This window comes from Protomyctophum parallelum, assembly GCF_964188405.1.
Source record: "Protomyctophum parallelum genome assembly, chromosome: 22".
NCBI classification, from domain to species: domain Eukaryota; kingdom Metazoa; phylum Chordata; class Actinopteri; order Myctophiformes; family Myctophidae; genus Protomyctophum; species Protomyctophum parallelum.
The window spans coordinates 18,255,198-18,281,852 of NC_139714.1; the positions used below are offsets into that span (position 1 = coordinate 18,255,198).

The 26,655-nt window shown below is 42.8% G+C and overlaps 3 protein-coding genes across 3 annotated transcripts; all 3 read right to left on the minus strand.

Moving 5' to 3' along the window:
* Window positions 1–253: 253 nt before the first annotated feature.
* On the minus strand, window positions 254–11,758 carry LOC310853590 (ubiquitin-conjugating enzyme E2 N-like). The gene is made up of 4 exons (XM_083757973.1): window positions 11,628–11,758; window positions 4,949–5,195; window positions 3,820–3,960; window positions 254–1,193 (listed from the first exon to the last, which is right to left on the minus strand). Exons 1-4 carry the CDS (start codon window positions 11,655–11,657, stop codon window positions 1,147–1,149), a joined length of 465 nt encoding a protein of 154 aa, XP_083614099.1. The 5' UTR covers window positions 11,658–11,758; the 3' UTR covers window positions 254–1,146.
* A 1,891-nt stretch (window positions 11,759–13,649) lies between these two features.
* LOC310879742 (E3 ubiquitin-protein ligase TRIM38-like) lies at window positions 13,650–16,693 on the minus strand (the record flags this gene model as incomplete). The annotated part of the gene is made up of 5 exons (XM_083794569.1): window positions 13,650–14,018; window positions 14,477–15,205; window positions 16,150–16,287; window positions 16,483–16,539; window positions 16,628–16,693. 5 exons carry the CDS (start codon window positions 16,691–16,693, stop codon window positions 13,650–13,652), a joined length of 1,359 nt encoding a protein of 452 aa, XP_083650695.1.
* A 3,124-nt stretch (window positions 16,694–19,817) lies between these two features.
* Window positions 19,818–24,824, minus strand: LOC310853353 (large ribosomal subunit protein mL42-like; the record flags this gene model as incomplete). The annotated part of the gene is made up of 5 exons (XM_083757665.1): window positions 24,727–24,824; window positions 22,878–22,941; window positions 21,370–21,454; window positions 20,179–20,345; window positions 19,818–19,863 (listed from the first exon to the last, which is right to left on the minus strand). Exons 1-5 carry the CDS (start codon window positions 24,809–24,811, stop codon window positions 19,818–19,820), a joined length of 447 nt encoding a protein of 148 aa, XP_083613791.1. The 5' UTR covers window positions 24,812–24,824.
* Window positions 24,825–26,655: the final 1,831 nt, after the last annotated feature.

Below are 26,655 nucleotides of genomic sequence, written 5' to 3' on the forward strand. Positions count from 1 at the left end.
GTAACTCTGAGAGGGTACACATGGAACCAAATGAACCCTTACAGGTCTGTAACTCTGAGAGGGTACACATGGAACCAAATGGACCCTTAAAGGTCTGTAACTCTGAGAGGGTACACATGGAACCAAATGGACCCTTAAAGGTCTGTAACTCTGAGAGGGTACACATGGAACCAAATGGACCCTTAAAGGTCTGTAACTCTGAGAGGGTACACATGGAACCAAATGACAGAGTGATACAGAATCACCTCTGACTGACAGAGTGATACAGAATCACCTCTTGACAGAGTGATAAAAAATAAATATAAAAAAATAGGTTCCAAATACGATTGAACTGATTCCGGTTCTTCAAATCTGGGGAAACCGGGGTGTGGAAAAGAACCGGTTGCAGGTCCCCAACCCTACTCCTACAAAGTAGGGAGTTATATTCACCATTTCCACTTTTCATTGAAGCCACCAGCATCTTACGGGAGAATAGTCAACCGTGACGTACGTTCTTAAACAAAAGACATGAGATGACAGACGGCATAATAATAATAAAACACATACCGATGTATTGGGGGGAAAGAATGACGATATGCTGAATTTGAAGCAGCACTAAACGCCGTCCATGTACATTTCTAAACATGACAACACATGGTATGCGTTCAAAGCTTAGCAACGGCAGCACATCTCGTGTCGTTTCGACAACAGATCCGTTCGTAAAAGTCTAGCGGGGAGGAAGTCATCGGCCTCTGTCCCAGATTTCCATTTCCGTACAGCGAGAGAGAGAGAGAGAGACAGACGGGACAAATACTAACAAACAGCTAACATGTCTTTTGGGAGGGGGGGGGGGGGGGGGGTAAGGAACATAAGTCAACAAGAGGCTTGTAGCAGTAAATATATTGTCAGCTTTTCTTTTCGGACTAGATTTGGACTTGCGTCATTTCATTTCTTTATGCTGCTGCAGCTGCGGTCGTTCGTCGTCGTCGTAGGTTGTTGTCGTCGTCGTAGGTTGTTGTTGTCGTTTGTTGAGTTCATTAAAAGCGAGAAGCGTGAAGGGGGAAGAGAGGCCATCTTGACAAGAGTAGGAGGAGGAAATACATTGTGTTTTAACGGAGCCGAACATTCAGACAGACGACCTCTCTCTGGCCCTTCTCGTGATCCTCTCTATACCTCCATGTTGTTCTCTGCATAGAGCCGGGTCCATTTCCGGGCTGGCGGGGAGGAGAGGAGAAGAGAAGAGAGGTGAGCGGTTTTTTGGATGTTATCTCCGTATTTAATGTCCGGTCATCGTCAGCGGTTTATCGACAGCATGCCAATGTCAGCCATTGTTTTCCCGACGTGGCGTTGGTCGCGGTTGTCGCACAATTACTAACCGTAAATGGCTAAACCTAACCCTAACCTCAGTCTTAACCCGGCTACGAAATTCCCTTAACCTTGTATCAATCTTAACCAGCCATGTAAATCAGTTTCACGATGTTTTCACTTCTGCGTTTCCTAGTGGCCTGCTCGCTGCAGGCAGTATGTAGGAAATGTCCATACTGGCTGCATTGAATGGTCTTGATAAGAAGTTAGTTACGAGGCAAACTTTGTGTGTGTGTGTGTGTGTGTGTGTGACTGTGTGTGTGTGTGTGAGTGTGTTCGCATATTCTGATGACAAAAACACAATTAAATCGTTAATCGGCGGCGGCACTGTGGCCAGATAGGAACCGCAAGGTTCCCGGTTCGATCCCGGGCTCCTCCAGAGTTAGTGTCAAGTGTGTCAAGATACTGAACCCCTAATTGCTAATTGTGTGTGTGAATGTAATGCACAATCCATGTATAGCGCCTTGGATGAAGGCGCTATATAAATATATCATTTACCATTTAATGACAATTATCAGTGTGACAATGAATGGTCAAGTTAAATGTGTACTGGTGACAGCTGCCCTAGGGGATCAGTATAATTTCCATCTGGCCAAAATATATATATATTATTTTTTTGTACAGTGTACAGTATGTGGACCAGGGTGACATTGATCAATCCTTGATTAAAAAAGCTTCCAATATATTATTTATGCCCCAAAATGTATAAATCTCACACTATTAACCCATTCTGGGCGAGAACCCCTTTTGGTGTTAGCTATTGAAAAATAGCAGATCTACAAGCTCATAGCGCGCCACCGAGTGGCGCGCTATGAGCTTGTAGGTCTGCTATTTTTGAAAAATCGAAGAACGACTGACATAGAAACATAGCTTTTTCAGAAAACTGTCGGGATGTAGAAGACATTTATAGAATCTGATCTCAGGTCAGAATGGGTTAAGGCAACCGGCCGGTTCCACGCGCTGCACAAGGTGCCCTTTTTTCACTTGAGCACCTGCCCCTCTAAATGTCTGTGCACGCCACTGCTCCGAGTTGGAGGAGGATCCCAGTGGAATATTTAGTCAACATTAGAACTGGATGATGTGGGAACGAACAAGCTGCTTCGGTGTGGGTTGTCAAAACACTTAATAAACAAACTCCTAACCAAACATTACACAAGTTTCAGAAGCCAATTAAAAGGACGTTGAAGCAAACATGTTTATCTGCATTATAAATCATTTAAAGTTGCGCAACAAAAAAAAAGCAAAACAAACAAGCGGGTCGCTGTATTTTGACAGCCTCGTAGGGCGTACAGAAATACCATTCATAAACATTTTCCATTTATTCCGGAACTGAACGACATCAGATGAAATGGAGGGGGAGGGGGGCAAGCCAAGCCATTGTTGTGACTGAATAAAACCAAGACAGCAAATATTCATGATGGGATACCAACAAAGCCAGCTGTCAGATAAAGAAAACTGTATTGTCCATTAAATGTGACATAAAATGAAAATGTTGCAGTCAGTTTACAACAATAAACATATTCATGCTATGGCAGCCTCTCTCTTGTCTTTCACTGATTGACTCAAAATGTCAATGATACTTTTGTTCTGCAGTTCAGATCAATTTATTATTATTATTATTATTATTGACGGAAAGGCCCTGTAACCAACCCCACCTAGGGTGTAGTCGCTGAGAACACGCCCACAGCGTCCCCCGGTGGGAATTTCATTTAGTTTTAGTCATATTTTAGTCACCTGAAATGTTTTAGTGTTGGTCAAGTTTTAGTCGGGTAAATATCATATGATTTTAGTCGACTTAATCTACAGTTGATTTTGTCGGCAAAAGCGCATTTCGTCAGGCCTTGATGGCGTCCTACCCGTGGTTGTATGCTGAAAATAGCCGATGTACAAGCTTGTAGATCTGCTATTTTCTTAGCGCAACACCTAAGCGCAACCAAACGACTACTACCTCCCTAACATTTGAGTCTAGTTTTTTATTAGTTTACGAAATTGTCAGTACATTAAATCTTAATTTTAGTAGTCATAGGATTTTTTTTTTTTTTTAGTTCTAATTTAGTTTTTCGTCAGTGAAAATGGACATTCGGATAGTCGACGCCTCGATGGACATTTTCCGTCATAGTTTTATAGTACACCTACCAGACAGTGGCCTTGTGGTTAGAGTGTCCGCCCTGAAACTGGGAGGTCGGGGTTCGATCCCCGGCCCGGGTCATACCAAAGACTGTAAAAATGGGACCCAGTGCCTCCCTGCTTGGCACTCAGCATCAAAGGGTTGGATTGGGGGGTCAAATCTACTAATCAAATGATTCCTGAGCGCGGCACGGCTGCAGCTCACCGCTCCAAGAGATGGGGTCAAATGCGGAGAACAAATGTCACTGCGGTAACGTGTGTGACAAATCGTATGACTTTGCCTTTGAATCAACATTGCCTGCCACAAACAAAACCAAAACGACCCCATGTGACCCCGTGGTGACTCACCTGTCTCGATGGCTTGGGCTTCGTTCGACTTCCACTGCTCCGCCACGTCGTTGGCCAGCGGGTCGTCTGGGTTGGGAGCGCTGAGTAAGGCCTGTATGGAGAGCAGCACCGTTCGGATCTGCAGCGCCGGAGACCACTTATCTGGAGAACGGGAGGAGTATGTTAATAAGCCCTGCGGGAGATTCAAATATACAGTAGGGTGCATTTTGCATCCAAACGTTTGCCTGTTTATCTAATGGTAAAAACATCAAAACAGCGTGAAATTGTGGACAAGATCTTATCCAACGAGTCAACGACAACAAGATAGTCTATTGGGTGCGAGAGGCTAAATGTCATCAAATGGTGGTCCGTGGCTACAAATGCAGAATAAATAATGGACCTATTGATATGAAACGGGTTGAAAACCCCCTGGTCTAGTACTTCCCACGTAGCCTGGCCCAGCCAGCGTGCTTTCTGGTCTAGAGGGGCGCGCGCGCATGGAGCAAGAGCTGCAGAATATTGGTTCACCGAACTAAATGGAAATGAAATGAAAACTAAGCTATGATGACTAAAACTAAGACTAAAAATAGCCGATCTTCAACGTGTCGCGCTGTGACGCGTTGCGGGCTTGTAGATCGGCTATTTAAGTGAAAATAAAACATTAGGACGGCATCAAGGCCCACCAAAATACATTTTAGTCGACTAAATCAACTGTAGATTTAGTCCACTAAAATCTTATGATATTTAGTCGACTAAAACTAGACTAAACAGTAAACACTGAGACATTCCAGGTGACTAAAACTAAAATGAAAACTATTCAAGAGACTATGACTAACCCATTTTGGGGCGGGAACCCCTTTTGGTGTTAGCATTATCTTATGCTTTAGCTATTGAAAAATATCAGATCTAAAAGCTCATAGCGCGCCACCGAGTGGCGTGCTACGAGCTTGTAGGTCTGCTATTTTTGAAAAATCGAAGAACGACTGACATAGAAACATAGCTTTTTCAGAAAACTGTCAAGATGTAGAAGACTTTTATAGAATCTGATCTCAGGTCAGAATGGGCTAAAACTGAAATGTGCTGCCAACCAAAAACAACACTGGTACCGACTACCGAGGCAACAACAACAACACAAACACGTTCCTAGTACCTTTCAAAATGTCTAAGCATATTCTCCCCAGCTTGTCGACGTTGGGGTGGTAGATTTTGGTCATGAAGCGCACTTTGGGCGCGGCCATGGGGTACTCCTCGGGCAGGAACAGTTCCAGTTTGAAGGTGCCTCCCTCGAAGGGCGAGTCCTGGGGCCCGGCGATCACCACGTGGAAGTAGCGCGCGTTCCCCTCGTCCGGCTCCGCCCTGATGCCCGGCACAGGCTCCGCCATCAGCCGCTGGGTCTCCTGTGACCAAAGAGGGAGAGATAAGAGACAATCAGGGTTCATTTTCACAGACGAAGATTAACCCATTCTGACCTCAGATCAGATTCTATAAATGTCTTCTACATCCTGATAGTTTTCTGAAAAAGCTATGTTTCCATGTCAGTCGTTCTTCGATTAAAAAAAAGAAATAGCAGACCTTGAGCTTGTAGATCTGCTATTTTTCAATAGCTAAAGCATAACATAATGCTAACACACCAAAAGGGGTTCCCGCTCAAAATGGGCTAAATATAAAGTAGGCGTTTTAGTCGTTGTATAAAGGCTCATTCATAGTCTGGATTTTAGGCGGTGGGGTGACCACCACTCCGGTGGTGAGGTGACCACCACTCCGGTGGTGAGGTGACCACCACTCCGGTGGTGAGGTGACCACCGGAGTGGTGAGTAAAAACAGAGAGAAGGGCTGGGGCGGTGGCGGTGGTTTGCTCTTCACCGCGGCTCAGTGACGTCATGTTGTAGTTACTAGTTCGGTGGTCACCTAACCACCGAAAGTCCAGACTATGAATGAACGTTTAAGCAATCAATCGTTAAATTCAATCAAACATACCTGTGATGTCCTATTATGAATACGAACATAATAAAAAAGTAACAATGACTAATCACAATAGAATAATGGATACGGAGTTGGGACTAGCAATTCCAAATGATGGGGATAGGCCCGGGCGGCGGGCATAGCCTTCTGGGCACCTTGGCTGGTGGTCCAGTCTGGCAGTGTGCCGCGGGTTCCACTCCTGATCCCGACTGCCTTTACTCCCCTGTCTCCCCTGTCAGCCTACTGTCACCCTATCCCTCTTATTAAAAATAAATAAATGCGAAAGCCTCAAAATAATATCTTAAAATCAGTCAAAACAGCAGACGGATACTGTGTAAAACTGCAGAAGATTAGACTATCCTTGAATGGTTCTTTCCGATAGGTTTGGGAGGATATGGGGTCCATTCTTTCAATTCATTCAGAATTTGAATCCGTTCTCTGCTTGGGGATGGGTGATGTCTGCTGGACTTTTGATTTAAAAGTAGCCTATACTGTGATTGGATTGCTGTGATGTAATGCGGATTATGGATGTATCATGTACCTATGATTGCTTATAGGACGTTGTGTACTGTTGTTTTGTCTGTTTTTGTCTGCCTTTTATTTTTCAACTTTTACTGATCCTGTATATTTAAGGTTTGTTTGTCTTGTTTCCTGTTATCCTTTTTCTTTGGGGTGAAAATTCAATGTGTTTACTCTTGTATGTCATACTTGTGGGGTTTATTTAAGAGAAGCTGTTAATGCCACCATTTATTATTTTTCAACTCCAGTATTTAAAGATGGAGTGCCGTGATTTTTTTCCACACTTAAACATGATCATCAGGTGTATTTAGGTGTATATGAGGTATAACTTTTTCAAAAAAGTGTACAGTATTTGTTAAAATGATAGCTTTATGTGGACACACCCACAAGTTCATTAGGTATGCGTGAGTTTAACCGTAGCACCACCCACCTAATCCAGTCCCTCCGCCTCCTCCTTTAAGACCACCCACTTGTCCTAGTCCCTCCCCCTCCTTATTAAAGGACAGCCCATGGCTCTGCCCTTTTGTTTACAAAATGACAAATTGGTGTCTGTAATGTAACAAGAACTCATGTTTTTGTGAATGTTAGAAGTGAACACTTCCCATATTTCTGAGATATCGTATAAGCACCATTATGCACTTATACTGCCACCATCCATGTATAGGCATATAATCCACGCATCCATACCATATCAGATCTGTTTTTTCTATAATCATTTATTTATTTCCTCCAATTATATTGACCCTATTGTCACAATCAGCTCAGCTCATCATCCAATTCAATCATAGTTTAACAGCAGAAACAATTAATTTGATAGATCATTTAGCATGAATAATTTTATTAATTTGCCAATATATTGTAGGCTATTGATTTCCTCCAGCTAAGCACCCTGGCATTAAAACTGTCCAAAACACTAGGCACATGATGCTCTGGACAGAAGACTCTCCACTCTTGCAAAAGTCGCCAGATTTAAAGAAACAAGCGGCCAAGTCCACAAAAATAAGTCACAGATATTGCCTTGAATATTTATGAAAACGTTTCAACAACACCAATCCTTTTAACAACATATTAATTTGAGGGTCCTTCACATGAACCATTGGTCAAGTCAACCACATCTCCCCTGAAAGTTACTTCTATGAAAACAAGCCCAAGTCGCTTGTAATAGCCAGACATGGCAACATGACGCCAGCGCGACACAACAACAGATTCTAATTCTTGACTTTACAGCCTCGTATAAGTATTAGGACCTATATTGACTACAACAGCCAACAAGAATGCCACTACACTCTGTATCAAAGCCCGACCACTGTGATTATAAAAGAAACAACCTACTCCTTGAGAACAACAAGAGCAACTATACAGCAGAGCAGGTAGGAGGCTGGTTTGTTGTGGTTTCCTTGATTATCCTGAGGACCCGACGTGAACATTTACTTGCTTCCAATCTAACGGAAAACAGTCTGCTCTGCTGTGAACTGGTAATGTGTGAAATGACTGTTTGAAAATCTGCCACACAGTTATGCACAGAGCAACCAACTGGCTGGCTGCGACGTTCAGTTCACACGTGTGTATGTGGCAGGCAGCTCCGCCCACAGAGGTTGTCGTATTTAAAAATATATATAGAGGGGGAGGTGCGTGTGTGCGTGCAATATTTTTACGTCACACTATCCGTGTTTACTTCATTGGCCCGTTTGACCGTCAAGGGTTCAGCCTCCAGGAAGAAACCCTAAATACAAAGTTATTACACCATTGCACATAAAAACGACTCCAGGGTGTCTAATGAAGTACTGTCACCCCATAGACACATGAAAAGCTGGAAAAATACAAAAATTGTGGCACTCCATCTTTAAATAATGCTTCTGTGAAAAAACCAATAAACAAAGTTATATAAAAAAGAAAAACAGCAGACGGAGGAATCTGAAGGGGTGACAATTGTTTTTGGCAGGTGGAGTCAGTTGTAGACTACAGAAAGTCAGTCAGTCAACCGGTGGTCCGGGGACCACCAGTGGTCCTTGAGGGGGTTCCAGGTGGTCCGGGGACCACCAGTGGTCCTTGAGGGGGTTCCAGGTGGTCCGGGGACCACCAGTGGTCCTTGAGGGGGTTCCAGGTGGTCCGGGGACCACCAGTGGTCCTTGAGGGGGTTCCAGGTGGTCCGGGGACCACCAGTGGTCCTTGAGGGGGTTCCAGGTGGTCCGGGGACCACCAGTGGTCCTTGAGGGGGTTCCAGGTGGTCCGGGGACCACCAGTGGTCCTTGAGGTGGTTCCAGGTGGTCCGGGGACCACCAGTGGTCCTTGAGAGGGTTCCAGGTGGTCCGGGGACCACCAGTGGTCCTTGAGGGGGTTCCAGGTGGTCCCACCCCAGCTGAGTTGGTAACCAATTGAACCCTCATAGATCTTTAACTCTTGAGAGCGCAAAATTAAACCAAAATAGACCCATTACGGGTCCATTTTGGTTTCATTTTACACTCAAGAGTTAAATTATTGTTAAACATCTGCATTACTTAATTTAGGAAGTCTACACTTCTACATTCTCTTAATAGTGTAGACTGTAGACTAGAGTCTACACTATTAACCCATTTTGGGCGGGAACCCCTTTTGGTGTCCGTTGAAAAATAGCAGATCTACAAGCTCATAGCGCGGCACGTCTGCTATTTTTGAAAAATCGTGAAAGTTTGCCTGAAATCATTGAATATATATTCTTTCAGAGCGAGTTTTTAACTCAAATCTTTGCTACAGGGAGGGTCCCTGGAACTACATATTTTCAGATGGGGGGTCGGCGGCCAATGTCATATATCTTTGGGGTCCTTGACATGAATATGTTTGAGAACGACTGACATAGAAACATTGGTTTTTTTCAGAAAACTGTCAGGATTTAGAAAACATTTTTTTAACGCTAAGGGCCGATTCATACTCCTATTTTACCGTTGTTTCGGCGCTGTAGTGCCGAAATGATTTCGGCTCTCCAGAAATTTTCAGTAGCACCGAAGAGCCGACTTTAGCACGGTACCCGCCCCCCCGAACCTCAAATGACGTCACATTGTAGGCTCTACAGCGCCGAAACGACTTTTATTCGGCTCTAAAATAGGAATATGAATCGGCCCTTAAACCGTCTCGACCCTTTGGTGTGATTTGGGCCGTTGCATTCCATGCGTTGAATCACTAGGGTCAACGCGGGTCAACGTGCATCAAGACATATCACACATATCACAAAACAGTCTTGACCCTTTGGTGTGGTTCAGTGGCGTTTTCAGGAATTACATTTTGGGCAGGCAAGATTTGTTAATTGTCGTCGTCCCGCGCACAATCATAGCACTAAAGGTTTTCAAAGAGATATACCTGCCAGACGAGTAGGATACAAAGGCTGAAAGGCATGCATTAAGGTCCTTTCTCGGCCCCACCTCTCTCCCTGTGTTTTAGGATCCAAGATGGCCGCAACACCAGGAGGGGGTGGGGCAGAGGTGAGCGGGCGGGGTCGACATATGACCTTACTGGGCTGCATTCAAGACACTTGCCTTGTGTCTGACACCTGACTTGTGTCTGAACACAGCTTTGATGGATGTGTCCTCCCCCCCCCCCCCCCAGCAAACAAAATGTGTCTTGAATTTGTGAACGCAGCCCAGTAAGGCCACCCCCTCCTGGAGCTGCGGCCATCTTGGATCCTAAAACACAGGGAGAGAGGTGGGGCCGAGAAAGGCCCTCTACCGCGACGGCCAATCAGCTGTCCACTAATAGTTCTCAGGTCTAGTTTTTGTAGATACATACGCCACTGGTGTGGTTAGGGCTTTAAACTCATCAAATGGTGGTCCTTGGCTCAACATGCCCAATAAATAATGGGACTTGACATGAAGGGTTGAAAACCACTGCCCTTACAAGGAAAACTAACTCTTGTTTGTTACCAACTCCTGCTGCTTCCAATGACCAATATGTTTGTTGTAAAACAAAATACATCTTATATTGGCCTGGAGGTAAAGGAACTGATAAGATGAGTGTGCATCATTTTGGGGGGGCCTGGCTCACTTGAAGTTGCCTTAGTTTAGGGACCAGTAAAAGCGGCTTTCAGTTCAGTACAGTGATCTGATCATTACATTCAAGTAAATAACATATACATTGTGATCATATATTGCTTATATATTTCAGTTATGGTTGGCGAGGAGTGTGTGTGAGCTAGCTAACAATCGCTATTGAGTTTTCAAGCCAATAATAGAAGTCTCCAAACCAGGCTATGCTTATTTCACACACACACACACACACACACACACACACACACACACACACACCCCCCCCCCCCCCCCCCTCCCCTAAATAAGTGTCTTAATGAAGCCGCACAGCCAGGGGAGTGAGCAGGAAGTAAAGCACTGGCAGCAGCAGTTTTGCCAGATTGTGTGAGAGAAATAAGCATCCAGGTCTATGAAAACAAGCCCAACTGGTAGGCAGGAAAATGGCAACCAGAATAACCCGTTCTGAGCGAAACTCCTTCCTACGCTCTGGCCCCATAGGGCACAAGGCTGGCAGATCTACAGCTTGTAAATCTGCTATTTTCAACAAAAACAAATAATGGAAAAAAGGTGACAAATGTGGAATATTTTTTTAACATTTTAACACAAAGCTGGTATGGGGTCCCAGTACTGGCACAACATATTTTTTTGTACATGTTGTAGGGTCCTTGGACAAATACATGAATCTGGACTCTGGAGGTCCTGGGATTGGGAATGTGTGAGAAATGAGAATAACTGGTTTAAACAACATTAGGAAACAAGCCCAAATAAGCAACTACACTTTAGAAACAAGCCCAAATGCCCAAATAAGCAACTACACTTTAGAAACAAGCCCAATTGCCCAAATATGCAACTACACTTTAGAAACAAGCCCAATTGCCCAAATAAGCAACTACACTTTAGAAACAAGCCCAATTGCCCAAAGCAACTACACTTTAGAAACAAGCCCAAATAAGCAACTAGAAACAAGCCCAATTGCCCAAATAAGCAACTACACTTTAGAAAAAGCCCAAATAAGCAACTAGAAACGAGCTCAGTTGCCCAAATAAGCAACTACTACACTTTAGAAACAAACCCAAAAAAACTACACTTTAGAAACAAGCCCAATTAAACAACTACACTTTAGAAACAAGCCCCAACTACAAAATATTTACAAGCTACTTTACAGAAAAAACAAGCCCAAAGACGCTTATAACAAGCTGACATGGCAACGCTGATAGCTAACAGCTAGCCTGATGATAACAAGCATCACGCTACTAGCTGTCTGCCTGTCTGGGGCGCCAACGTTACGTGGGGAAACAACACAAACAGTCCCGCCAAAAGGGCTTCGCTTGTTGTCAAAACGTTAAAGTTTACCTTTATAATCCTTCGGGGCAAGCCGGCCATGTTGTATAATGAAGCTTTATAATTTTTGATCCTCTTGTTGGAGAATCTTCTTCTTCTTCAGGTTGGAGTGACTGAACTGAACTGAAGTGACGGTCGGGGGGCGCGGCCAGACCTTGCACACTTCCGGTGGGTTCTGATGACGTTGGCAAATGAATGCTGGGAAGTGTAGTGGTTTCATGATGTGTAGTCAGTGTAATGATTGCAGTGGTTCCCAAACTTTTTCATGTCAACTACCCCCAAATTGACACTAATTAGCCCGCGGACCCCCATTTGAAAAGATATTCCATGGACCCCCATAAGAGAAGACTTTTACGTCTCTAGCAGTGATTCTCAACCAGTTTCATTTCAAGAACCCCCAGGTTTGACGTGCATTAGTCTACGGACCCCGATTTAATGACATGTCTATCTCTGGGACCCCCAATTTATATTGTAAAAATCAATGTAATTTAACTCAGAGTGTACAAAAAGAACCGGTTCCAAACTATCATTTTGTAACCAGGGGATCACTCCCTCAAGTACCCCTGGGGGTCCCAAGACCCAACCACTGGATTACAGTGTAGTGTAGTGTAGTGGTTTTCATATCAATTGTCCATTATTTATTCAGCATTTGAGCCAGGGACCCCCATTTGATGACATTTAGCCTCAGACTTAAAACTAAAGAATATTTTTGCTATAGTTCGATAAGATTGTCCACAATTCCACGCTGTTTGTTGGTACCAGTCCATTATAGGCAATCGTTGATCAAAATAACAATTATTTCAGTCTCTAATTGTGTATTTAACACAAATTAAACTAAATGGCACTAATTGCAATTTTTGAGGTAACCAGTGTTATTTTCGTCGACTAAAACTATGACTACCTTTTTCCACTGACAAAAGTGTGACTTTGGCAAAACAGACACTGCAATACATTTCAACTTAACTTAAACAAAAGTATTTTATTATTAGTCTGGTTGCCCCACTTTCTTTCTTATTATTCTTCTAGACTCTAGTAACCTTTTTTTTATTCGCTACTCCTCCCAGTTTTGACTGTGACAGAAACTGACTTGGGAAACGAAAGAAAAAACACCATATTATTATACCATAACATATGACAATTTTGACAATAAATTATAATCCAGGAAAATTAAACATGCCTGCATATCAGCTTGTTCCCAAAATAAGTACAATAATATTGTACTAGCCAAGCCCCCCCCACCAAGCAGCAAACCACCCTCCCCCCACCACCACCACCACCACCACAAATGTTTCACAAATAATCCTACTTTATTTCCAGCCTTGAACAGAAACTGACTTGGGAAACGAAAGAAAAAACACCAAGGCAAATTATACCATAACATATGACAATTTTATTTTTACAAAAAAATAATAATGCAGGAAAATTAAAAATGCCTGCATATCAGCTTGTTCCCAAAATAAGTACAATAATATTGTACTGGCCTACAGTAGCCCCCCCCCCCCCCCCCCATCAAGCAACAAGCCCCCCCCCACCACCACAAATGTTTCACAGATAACTCTACTTTCTTTATAACAGAAACTGACTTGGGAAACGAAAGAAAAAAATATATAGGAAAATCAAACATGCCTGCATATCAGCTTGTTCCCAACATAAGTACAATAATATTGTACACTACAGGCCTAGGCTCAATCATCATACAGTAATGTATGTGCAGTAACACAAAAATCACATCATTTTAGGAAAAAAAACAAAAAACTGAAATTTTCTTTAAAAAATAGCACACAACCCATAGCAGATCTACAAGCTTACAACGGCACAGTAAGCTTGTAGATCAACTATTTCCGCTATTTTGTACATTTTGGGGAAATAATTCCTTTGTACATTCAAGTTATTCGTCATTATCTGCCCTGTGCCGTTTGTGATCACAAAGACTAAAAAGGCAAACAGAAATACTAATTGTAACATTGTGGCAATGTTCAGTGATCGTTCAAATCGTTAGGCTCAATTATTTGTGGCAACAATCAAATGGTCAACCTAAACGTGGTAATCCCGAGGTGACAGGATAACGAGAGGAGCGTTGTCACAGTTGCACCACAGCATGGGGTAGAGCGGCTCCACAAATACGCACTGCGTGAAACACTGCAGCAGAGCCTTGGTGTCGACGTCGTAAAAACAAACCTCGCTTCGCCTGTAGTCCACAAACACCCCGATGATCTCGGGCCTCGTGCTCGGGAAGAGACGGGTGGTTTCGACCGCCGCCACCGCCGGTGGCCTTCTGCTTCGGCCGGACAAATAGTTTCCGTTCTTATCCAGTCGCAGCGACCAGCACGCCACCTGCCGTATCCTGTTGTGTTTGAAGGACTGGTCGACGATTCCCAGCATCCAGTCCGTGTTTCCTCTGACCTGTGTTGTTTTTGGCAGCAAGTTAGTTTTAGTCATAGCCTCTTGAATAGTTTTCACGTAGTTTTAGTCACCGGGAATGTGTTAGTGTTGGTTTAGTTTTTAGTCGAATAAATCTACAGGTGATTTAGTCGACTAAAATGTATTTTGGCGGGCCTTGATGCCGTCGTAATGACTGAAAATAGCTGATCTACAAGCTCACAACGCGTCGCAGCGCGACACGTTGTGAGCTTGCAGATCAGCTATTTTCATAGCTGATTTTCAGCATGCAACCAAGTGTAAAATGACTTATACTGGATCTCTTGTCCACTAGTCCCTTCCTAACATTTTTGTCTAGTTTTTATTTGTTGACGAAATTGTCATTTACTCTTAGTTTTAGTCATCGTAGCTTAGTTTTCATTTAGTTCCCATTATAGTTTGTCAGTGAAAACTTGGTTTTAGTGGAGGAAAACAACACTGACCTGAACCTCATAGTAGTACTTAGACGAGCAGACGTAATCTCTGGCCAGGACGAACAGGTCGTTGGTGTGTCGGGTCGACACTGTCGACCTCCTGGCCCACACCTGTTTCCCGCCTTCGGAGAGCACGAGGGCGGCAGCGGCTGTGTCGGGGTCCAGGGTCACGTGACGCGCAAAGCGCCGTCTCGCCCACGCCAGCTTGGCTCCGGGAACCTCCTCCATCTTGTAATGCAGCGTCTCCTCCAGCTCGGCGATGGCCGTCTGTACGGCCATCAGGCTCTGTCTCTGAGGAGCTTGGGTCTTCGGCACCTCGCTCAAAGCGAGGACTTCCGGAACACCGCACAGCGAATGGAACGTCTGGAGGAGACGGTGGTGCTCCTCTGTGTTCAACGACCGCTCCATCTCGACGATTCTCCCCTGGAGTGCGGCGATGTCGGCCTCCAGCCACTCCGCGGAGTGCTGGGCTCGCACCTGGGCCACTCGCCGCCTCTCCTCGATCTCCTCGACGAGCGCGTTGCAGTGGCTGTGGACGGCCGACGCCAGATCTTCGAACACTTTGAAGGCGCTCGCCTTGTCCTTCGCCGCGCAGTCGTTGGTCCTGTGCATGGACTGTCGGAGCTCATGGACTCTGTTCCGACGCTCCGCGATCATGGACACGACGCTGTCCCTGCTTTGGCGGAGCTCGGCGTGCGCCTTCTGGTACTCTTCCTCCAGAAGCACGGCTGAGTGGGCCTGCCGCCAGGATTTGGGGAGAAAGGGAGACGAGGAAGAATTGTTGTTGTTCATGTTTAGTTTGGTATCAAAGCGTCTGATTGATTGATTGATGAATTTAGAATGGAGAATTACAGTACATTTCAAGCACAACTCAGTACAAAAACTGTCGTCTATGGACGACTCCATAAAGCATTACACTTATTTACAATAGGGTCCACCGTGTTCAATTCATCATAACATTTAGAGACGTACAAAATAAACACTTCTATATAGCCATAAACAGGGTGTTCAACAGGTTTGTTGAACACCCTCTGGTGTTGTGGGCGTCTGGTCTACTGTAGCCAATAGCATCAGTGTCTGGTCTACAGTAGCCAATAACATCACAGGGGGGGAAAAGGGTATTTTTGAGCTCAATTCAGCTTGTGTAGTAGGTGGCCTTACTTCAGTAGTTCAGTCATGCGAGTGTTAAAGGACAACTTTAGTTTTTTTTCAACCAAAGTTTATGTTTTAGGTTGTTATTAGAGAAAGTAAAAGGTGAGTGTTCATTTTTTTTCATTTGCTGCTTTATTTCGTTTTAGCGATTTTAGCTATTTTGGACAGACAGGATCTACTGAATGTGAGGGTAGAGGTACTAGGGGGATGCCATACTGTGCCCTAGGCTCAATATGTCTGTTTGTCACATTCAATAGATCCCGTGATCTTTTGTGGCCAGATATAATTTGGGGTCTAGTAGGACTATAGTAAATAATAAAATAATAAATCACCATATTCTTTGGTAATATTTATGTTCGAATGCCCCCGCCCCCCCTGTCAAAAATAGCTAAAACTAAAGAAAGCTGCAAATGAAAAAAAAACAACAACTCATCTTTTACTTTCTCTAATAACAACCTGAAACATGAACCTTGGTTAAAAAAAAGTTGTCCCTTAAGCTGATTGGTTAAATACACATTATTTCACATCACCTTGTGCTCAGTCTTCAGACACTCCAGACAGATGACCTCCAGGTCGCTTCGGCAGAATATGTTCAGAGGCTCGCCGTGGCTCTGACACGTCCTGCTCTCCGGACCCCCAGGGGCCACGAGCTTCTGGGCGGCCTTGCGCTAGTGTTGGGCGATATGGAACGATATAATATCACAATATTTTTGTCCAGCTGTATCACGATGCATGACATTATCACAATATATTTTCATGCAGTTTTTATTGTTAATTTTCAAGTTAATTGACAGTAGAGCCACCTGCAATGTAACAAAAACTACAAGAAAAAGGAGTAAGAGACCATTTACAACAAAACTGACCGAGGCCATGATGGACAACAGCTCTTCTGAGTAGTAGACCAGGAGTTCTGAGTAGACCTGAAAGGAGACGGACACTTTATATTTAATTATGCAATATCTGACTGTGACAAACACAAGAACATTTTACTATGTAGCCATGGGCAACTGAATGGTGGCCCTGGGGCCCCATGCGGCCCCCACCATCACTTAATGAGGCCCTGCGGGGCCCCATATGCAGCCCGCAGTCCCCCCACCATCACTTAATGTGGCAGCGGCCCGCAGGAAAAGAAAAAACAGAGTGAGAATCATAATACTGAGATATATTGATTAGTAGCTTAATGCCTATATAGTATTCTAGCCCCTTTCGGGACCCTACATAAAGCTTTTCTGAAATTTTGATGAGTTTTATGTTGGGTCCCTGGTCATAACTATATTTTCGTATGGGAATTCCGGAACGCGGAAGTAAAAATGCTCTCTAAGATTGAATCTGCGCCGTGTGACGGTCTTTTTTAGCTTGAGTTATTCTGAATTCGGGAACTTTAAGTACCTATACATCCCGCTGCGAATATCTCCTGTGGCGCGGAAGCCGTTAAGTATTTTTAATCTTTGTTTGACCGATTTGGTCGCTTTATTTCTTCTTGTTTGTTTACCGTTTATTGTACCGCCTCCCGGTGTGCGGTTGGCTTGTGCGGCTACGTCCCTGCCTCTGATCTGCTCTGTCATAGCTATAGCGCCACTAGCTAGCCAGATAGGCGGTACAATGAGGTGTCAATAAACAAGGAAGGAAGAGAAGAATCAAAGCGACCAAATCGGTCAAACAAAGATTAAAAATACTTAACGGCTTCCGCGCCACAGGAGATATTCGCAGCGGCATGTATGGGTACTTATACTAAACATAGTCAGAAACGCTTACACGAAAAAATATCGTCAAAGATATATCAGACAGGCGCTAAACATGTTGTTTATGTTTAAGAATGGCTGCGTACCAGGTGGCATGGTAGTGGTGCAACAGGACCCAATGCACTGGGTCGAACAAATGTCAGAAACTTCAGTAGCATTGGGTTCTGCTTGGAGGGCTAATAGTATTCCAAAGTTACGTTTGGTGTTTTTTGTTCATAAAGTATAGCCGTTTTTAACCTATGATTGATTAAGTGTTTTTTACCATGTATCACTCTGGGATTCCTTGTGAATGAAAAGTGAAATACAAATAAAATGCATTATTATTATTAATAATATGGACTCGGGGGGAAAAAAACGTGTACAATGAGGAATAACATTAGCCTCGGAGACCACATGTATGCTTTTGTTTCAAATGAGAACGATAATTACATTGAACTCACCTATGGTAGTGGATGATGGTACAGTAGGTCTTATTATTTCTGTAGGCCGTTATAGTTACAATTCCTACTTATGACAAGTTGACAACAGCACTACTAATGTTTTGTTTTCACTCACCCTTTCACTGGGAAGAGTTCAGAGCGCACTGGGCAACGTCTCTTCCTTCCAACACAAACAGGTGTCGCCAATCATACTCTAAATGACTTGCGTCATATGAGCTATGGGTTACTTGCATAGTTGGGTTAGTTGCCAAGGCAACGAGCTCTTATCCAATCAGAGGCAAGGCGGACAACCCAACTTAGCCAACCACGGCGCGACTGGCCATCCTTCTTTCGACTGGAGCTATGGGATCTTATGTTGTGGTTTTGATTGATTGATTGATTGAAATATTTATTAACAGTTTGTATTACAGTACATTTCAAGCACAAACTCAATACAAAGACTGTTAACTGTGAGTGGACGACCCAATTAAGCATTACACTTGTTTACAACAGGGTCCACATTGTTCAATTCATCAAAAGGTACCTATTTGATGACTAAAAGTAAGACTAAATATATTGTCGACAAATAAAAACTAGACTAAAATGTCAGGAAGGGACTAGTATCCAGTAGAAGCCATTTTACAAGCTCACAACGCTTTTTGTCAACATAAGTGTTTTGCCACAGACGCACAAAATGAGTGGACACTAATAAATACCAGAATCACAAACCACAGATAGCCCTGAATAATAGGTCTGTGTGTAACTAGGAGTGTTCAAATGGAACCAAATGGAGTGGACCCTTAAGGGGGTCCTTGCAAATAAAACATTTGAGAACCACGAGTAGGCTACTAGTTGGACTCCTAATATACCATTGTCATAATACATATTCTGAAGAAAACCTACCTGGAGATTGACATTCAGTAAGTGGGTTTTATGATCAATAAAATAAGAACATTATAATGGTGTGTAAAAAAGAAAATCTATAATTTGCCAGTTGCCACAGACATTGATTTAAATGTGAAGTTCATTTCCTATGCTTTCCACTGTGTGAAGAGTAAATAGTGACACCGTGTGGTCAAGGGAGGTCTATACATGCAAATCTGTGGGCCTGTATTATCATTTGCTGGGCTTTGAAGAGACGGGTATGTTTTGAGTCTCCACTTCCAGTTATCAAACTCTTGTGATAGTAATAGGCCTTTTTAACATCCATCCATCGGTCCATCTTCAACCGATTATCCGTAGTCGGGTCACGGGGTCAACATCTCCACCAGAGAGCTCCAGACATTCCTCTCCATAGCAACATCAGTGACTTCCTCCTGGGGGATTCCAAGGCGTTCCAAGGCCAGTGAGTCGATGTAATCCCTCCATGCGCCTTGGTCTGCCCCGGGGTCTCCTCCCAGTGGGACGTGCATCGAGGACCTCCCTAGGGAGACTTTCAAGAGGCATCCTAACCAGATGCCTGCACTGAACCACCTAAGCTGGCTCCTTTCCAGGCGAAGGAGCAGCGGCTCTACTCCAAGTCTCTCTCGCATGATTAGCTTTAAACCAGTTTAACCATTATTTGTACATGTTGAAAAATAGGAGATCTACAAGCTCGTAGCGTGGCACTCGGAGCTTGCATTTTTGAAAAATCAGGAAAATATGTGCAAATCTTTGATTATTTCACAGCGAACATTAACATTAACTCATCTGTTCTTCTGGGAGGTCCCCGGAACAGCATATTTTCCGATGGGGGTCGGCAGCCAAATATATATATATACTTTTAGGGGTCCTTGAAATAGTTTGAGCACCACTGACATTGTTGGGTAGCGGTTGTTGGGTAGCGGAATATTTAGCTCTTATAAGTTTTGTATTTTATCACAAAACGTATATCCTACTGGCCTTAGACTACATACTGTACATTACATACATAAAATGTAGCTTCAACTACACATAATTACAAAAGTATTAATCTCATAACAGACTTCATATATATCATTTTATTAAACACTAAATTACACTCAAACAACTCAAGTAGGCTACATAATTATGAACTATTCATCTGTCCTTCGGTGGGTCCTTCTTTATCCGTCTCATGTGGTACCTGTGAACAGAAAAACAAACAAAAGACAACTGTTTTATTTGATCTACGCAGGCCGAGGTCAGAGAGTAGCGTTTTAATTTCACCCATCTGTGTGTGTGTGTGTGTGTGTGTGTGTGTGTGAGAGCTGCATGTGCAAACTGCACACACACACACACAGAGACTATACAAATAAAACGTGTCAAGATACCCCAGGGGTGAGTAGTAGCAACACTAGTAACATCGGAAAAACTGTACATATTCTTGGGCCGGTAATGTAAATGTAATTTCGTGTGGACTCGTGGAGCACTGTCCCTTTCGCCCCAACCATGTACTTACTGTCCTCTGGGGAACCAGCGGTGTTTGGTGGTGAAGAACATGTTGCTGAGCTCCTCCACGGTCGGTCCAGATTTCTTCATCTTCAGAACCTCTTTACTGAGCTGAGCCTGCAACACCTGGTCATGTGTCTCCGCCGCGTTGCTCAGCGGGTCTGGGCGCTCGATGGGCTGTGTGGGTTTGATTGGGATTATTAGTCTGTTTCAATTTAGGGCAGGCATTTAGCAGACGTTCTTAATCCAGAGCCATCATAGAGTCATCATAGAACTTTTAACATATTCAAATAATTCCTTATTTTAATATGGAATTATTATTAATCATCAGTCTCAAATATTAGTTGTTTATACTTCTGGTTACAGGATCATGGTCCCGACTACTTCAATGGAAAACATTTGCCAACTATACGATCTAGCTTCTAGCCCCAAGGACTTGAACAATGTATGATTGAGATTCTCTCAAAAACAGACTGTCTATTATAGCATGTCTGAAGCCTCTTTTAGACGGCGACCATCTCCAGATAAAACGGCAAAGTCCTGTTGCGTTCTCAATTTTTATTGACCCTTTACACGAGAACGCACACTTTATGAAAATGCTATAATGACGCTAGGTGGGGGTAGCGGACTGCCAATTAGACCAGTCGCCCACGTACAAGAAGAAGAACCCCTTCACGCAACCCAGAGCATGCAGGCAGAGCGCGCCACGGGATGGTTATATATTTTATAATACATTAGGCTACATAAACGCTGCTGCCACCGCCTATCACAGGGCTTTTTTATTTACATCATGGTTTTACATTCACCATCGCTGATGAGCAGCGCTTTGTAGGCGAGGAGGGAGGCTTGTTCAGGAACTCCATTATATATGGCTCTGCATTAATGTAATAAAAATACCGGTACGTGCTGTGAGCCGACGTGAGCCATGATGTCATACTGTAAATTTTGCGGATTAACCGTTTTGCCTGTTTACACGGAGAAGGGATAAAACGGCGTTCTCAAAGATTTCCACTCTGGGGGGTGGTTTCACTTTGTTGCGTTTTCACCTACTGAAAACACCGTTCCTGTCTAAAGGGACACCAGCAAACGATACTTTATTTTGCCATTTTCTATGAACACCATTCTCGTGTAAAGACCACCTGAGTTGGTCTTCTCCAACGTGTAGTGTGTTAGCGAGTATCATTTAAACAGAGTGTCTAACCTGTGTAAGCTCGTAAGGGACATCAACAGAGGGATGATAGCAGACGATGGTTTTCCCATCAGATGTCACACCTAGTTCCACTTTGCTGAAGTCGGAGAGAAATAAATGACCATTTAAAAGGGTAAACATTCAATGTGAACAACATAAAATAACCCACATTTAAAAACAAATAAATACATAAGAAAATAAAAGTGGAGCTGGGAAGAAAAAAAGAAAAATCATGTTCAAACTAAGTAATCAAAAGTCATGGTTAACATGCTTTGACCTTGAAACTTCTTGACGCTGGTGAGTAACTTTGTTGTCCATCACGAGATCAATCAAATTATAACAATTAAAGGCTAGTGTTACTGTTAAATCAGTGATAATTCATTAGGTTAAAGGGAGCATGTATTTCATATTAACAAACAAACTTTCATAAATGCATTTTTACACATTATGGTGGTAGAAACAATTAGTAATCTGTACACATTAGTTTTATATGTAGCATAAGTTACACTAAAGGGACATTCTGCAAAAGAGGAATTGATCAAAAAATACTCAAAGAAAAGCTATGTCCATCAGCCCCTTAAACTGCAATGCTGCATTCACAGAGGCAGATGCAAAAGATACAGATCTTTTTTTATCTGAAGTTGAAACCGGCTCATCTGTTCTGTATCTTTGCATCTTTTGCAGCAACTGCATGCATCTTTGCATCTTCATGTCGCTGTGCTTACATCGACAATGACTCTAGCTTTGCATCTGCCCGTGTGAACGCACTGAACGCAGCATAACGCAGAATAACTCTCAGATCAGCTAAACCAGGGGTGGGCAACTTTTACAATGGAGAGGGCCACTATATTTCTAACACTCACTCCAGAGGGCCACATTACTGTCATAGCAAAGAAATAGCTCAATCTACAAGCTCAAAACGTGTCGCAGCTTGTAGATCTGCTATTTTTGCTATATTTGAAATGCCCTTACTTTATGAACCTTGGAATTGTAACAGCCGAAATAAATATATCAATATTCTATTTAACTATATTATTAAGCTGCAGGCCGCATTAAGTGAAGGTGGGGGCCGCATGTTGCCCATGTACGGAGCTAAACTGATTGATCAGCTCTGAGAATATTCTTTAGAAACATTACCAGCATTATGAAGGCTAACTAACGGACATACCAGTTCATATTACCAGCAATATGAAGGCTAACTAACAGACATACCAGTTCATATTACCAGCAATATGAAGGCTAACTAACAGACATACCAGTTCATATTACCAGCAATATGAAGGCTAACTAACAGACATACCAGTTCATATTACCAGCAATATGAAGGCTAACTAACAGACATACCAGTTCATATTACCAGCAATATGAAGGCTAACTAACAGACATACCAGTTCATATTACCAGCATTATGCAGGCTAACTAACAGACATACCAGTTCATATTACCAGCATTATGCAGGCTAACTAACAGACATACCAGTTCATATTACCAGTATTATGCAGGCTAACTAACAGACATACCAGTTCACGTCTTCCAAAGACGGCCCACTGAGTGTTGACTTCTGAAACTTCGGCACGAAACAAGCTGCGAAGACGAGGTGACATTCTGTTAGATACATTTTACTAATTTAACAAGGACATCACATATGCAGGGATAGCTTATTAGTTAACACACAGTAAAAAAATAAATATTGATTGCATTAATAATACAGACAGAGGTACGATTGTACAATGATGCTAAAAACAAAGGATAGTCAACAAGCCCAGAGGGCTTGCTGTTTCCATTGCAGTCCTATCATCATACAATAAGTCATCAACACTGGGAGCAATAATACACAAAACAATGGGAGACTTGACTTAGGACCAGTTGCAACCGTTATTGTCACAAAAACTGCTCCCATAGTTTCACTTCCACGTTTCCCAGTCTGTGTGATTATCACATTCTGGCTGTAGTGTATTCTAAGCTTCTGATCACGCACAATACATACTATTGATTAATGCCTTTTGACCTGAGATCAGATTCAAAAAATGTCTTCTAAATCCTGACAGTTTTCTGAAAAAGCTGTGTTTCTATGTCAGTCGTTCTTCGATTTAAAAAAAATAGCTGACCTACAAGCTCATAGCGCGCCACTCAGTGGCACGCTATGAGCTTGTAGATCTGCTATTTTTCAATAGCTAAAGCATAACATAATGCTAACACCAAAAGGGGTTTCCGACCAAAATGGATTAATGCCTTTGGGGTGCTAGAGTAGTGGTTTTAGCCCGTGACCCAAAACAGAAATTAGACACATTCTCCCGGGACCCAAACTAGTGAAAATAGCCTTTGCGCCGCATTGTGTGCATTGATGCCTTGAAATAATAATTCATAAAAAATTAATTTAGGAAACAAAGTGGACCCATAACAATGTGTTCGGGACAGATTTGTATGTGAACCACTGCGATGTGGAACGCCCTACCAACCGTCATTAAGACATGCAAATCCCTTGACTCCTTCAAAACCGCTCTCAAAGGGCACCTACGGACGGCTGCAATTCGAAACTGGCCCCTGTAAAATCTGAATCTCCCCCCCCCCCCCCCCCCGTTTTTTGGTACGTCTATTCGTACGTCTCTAATGTTTTGATTAATTGAACAAGGTGACCCTCTTGTAAACAAGTGTAATGCTTTATTGGGACGTCCACTCACATTTGTTATATCGAATTTTGCTTGATATGTACTGTAATTCAGCAAACTGTTATTAGTACATTTTTTTGGCATTTCTATGTCTCTGACACAGGGAAGTGAAGATGCATGTCTGTCCTGCATTTGTATAGTTACATGATGACCATACAAACATTAGGCGGTTGTTAGGGTCCATTTATAGCCCAAGATTTAGTATTTTATTTGATCTTTAGGCTATAAATGTATATGGTCCATGCACAAATCACACATCTCTTCCACTGACATCAAACTGCAACTCCTGAACTGAATTGAAAATGGAGGAGCCTGATGTAAAGTCTTCAGTGCTTTTCATGGTTTCATCCTCGTGATTGAGTCATTCTACAATGTGTTAATAAAAATGTCAATCAAATTCTAATCAACAATTACTAAACATTGATCTTATTTCTCCGAATGCATGCTTTGACACGTCGACAGTTAAATACCCATACTGATACATAACCGTACAGACTAGGTCCTAATAATAATAAATTATAATAGATTATTTACATCATGTCGGAGTTGATCAAGGTACATACTCCTTGGCTAACGTCAGCTTGCTTCTGTCTAGTCCACCAGAGCTAGCTCCTTTATCTTACGTTGAAGCCAGAATACATTTTGATTATACTCATTTAAATAAACATGAACATTTATTTTTCTACACGGAACAACTTACTTCGCCCATGCCGTAGCTGTGTCGTTATATTAGACAATCTTGTAAAAGCATTTAACCTCCTACACAACAAATGACCCGACGCCATGACGCTTGGAAAATGGTACGTCACGTAACAGTCCCGTGGTGAACAATAATAAAGCGGAGATTTGTTCCGAGGTGCGTTTGGTCTGTCGTCATTGTATAAACTGTCTGTCTGGGATACTTGTATCTGAACGCACCTGTTATTTAAATACTATAAATAAAATAGCTATACTCCAAAATGCAACCTTTTACATTGCACAATTACATTGGTGGCTTTAAATATATTTAGATCTACCCTGCTATCACTGGTGGAAAAAGTACTCTTCTTTTTTTAATTATTATTATTATTATTATTATTATTACTTTAAATTAAAGTATCAATAATGCAATAGATAAGTAAAAGTCAGAATTAAAAAAATATATACAAGAGTAAAAGTATTGGCATCAAAATGTACTTTAAAGCACCAAAAGTAAAAGTACCCATTTGTCCTATTTAAAAAGACAAACAAAACAACAACAAATTAGAATCATTTGAATTCATTCATTATTAAAAATTTATTCCTGAGTAATTACAAGAACGTTCGCCCGGACCCTGAACCCCATGAACGGGACTCAACCGTGGCGTGGTTGAGGCCAGAATCTATATGTGGCATGCGCCTGGACCGCTAGGCCAGCGGGCACCCCAAGTCTATGACTGGACATAATGTTTATTTAGGGTAAATTATGATGCAACTCGTCCCAGCCAAGTCTATGGATGTTAACGTCTATTTAGGGTAGATTATGATTATACAGGTCCTGGGCCTGCAGTGAGACGTAGGAGGGGCCCAGAGGCCCCAGACAGGAGTCAACCCACAGAGCCTAGTCCTTCCATGCACCAGAAGCGTACCTCCCAGCCCCGGCAGAGTAGTTCTGGAGTAGTTCCAACGGATTGTGTGTTCTCATGGTCTTTCCCTAGTGGGTCTGATCGAGGGTAGCTAATGGGACGTAAGTCGGGACTTGATCACCCCGGCTGGGTCGCCTGAGTGAGGCGTATGATGTTGGGAGACCCGAAACCCCGATGACCTTGGGATACATCACTGAGGATACGTCCCAAGTGCATCCATGCAATGTTTTTTTGTTATGATGTAATTTGTGCCAGCCAAGTCTACAGACTTTCATGTTTGTTTAGGGTAAATCAACGTAAAATAGAAGTCATCTCGCTGATCTTGAAATAAATTTATTTTATTTATCACGGACATGAGAGAACATCAACATGCACCACAAAAATCAAAAACCATTACAGATCTTTCCATTTTACGCTCTCAAGAGTTCCAATTATTGAACCAACATCAATTCAGCAAAATCTTATTCAACGATATTCTTTAGTTTTGGGTCTGAGAGGCTAAATGTCATCAAATGGAGGTCTGTGTGGCTCAAAAGCCGCAATAAAATGGGCCTTGAGGGTGCCAACTGGCCTAGTGGTCCAGGCACATACCACATATAGGCTCTGGCCTGACAGCGCGTTGCGTGTTCGAGTCGTGTTCATGACGACCTTTGCTGCATGTCTCTCACTTCCCCTCTTTCCTGTCAAACTTCGCTTTAAACTATCAATAAAGGCAGAAAAGCCAAAAAACAAATATTCAAAAAGAAAAGAAAATGGGCCTTGATATGAAACGGGTAGAAAAGTTAGAAAACCACTCGGTCTATAGTTGAAGTACAGAAATGGAACCAAAGTGTGTGGTGTGTTGAAGTAAATGGTAAATGGTGCATTTATATAGCGCCTTTATCCAAGGCGCTTTACATAGATTGTGATTACATTCAGATTACATTACCCATTCCCACACAGATTCATACACCAATGGCGGAGGAAACCATGCAAGGCACCAACCAGCACATCGGGAGCAATTAGGGGTTCAGTGTCTCGCTCAA

Bases quoted from the DNA above. Each gene is read 5' to 3' on its own strand.
- LOC310853590 (XM_083757973.1), bottom strand. From the start codon at position 11,657: ATGGCCGGCTTGCCCCGAAGGATTATAAAG. The intron at 5,196-11,627 runs GTAAACTTTAAC...CTTTGGTCACAG, and splicing joins TGCCCCGAAGGATTATAAAG to GAGACCCAGCGGCTGATGGC. The intron at 1,194-3,819 runs GTGAGTCACCAC...CCTCCCCGCCAG, and splicing joins AGCCCAAGCCATCGAGACAG to CCCGGAAATGGACCCGGCTC.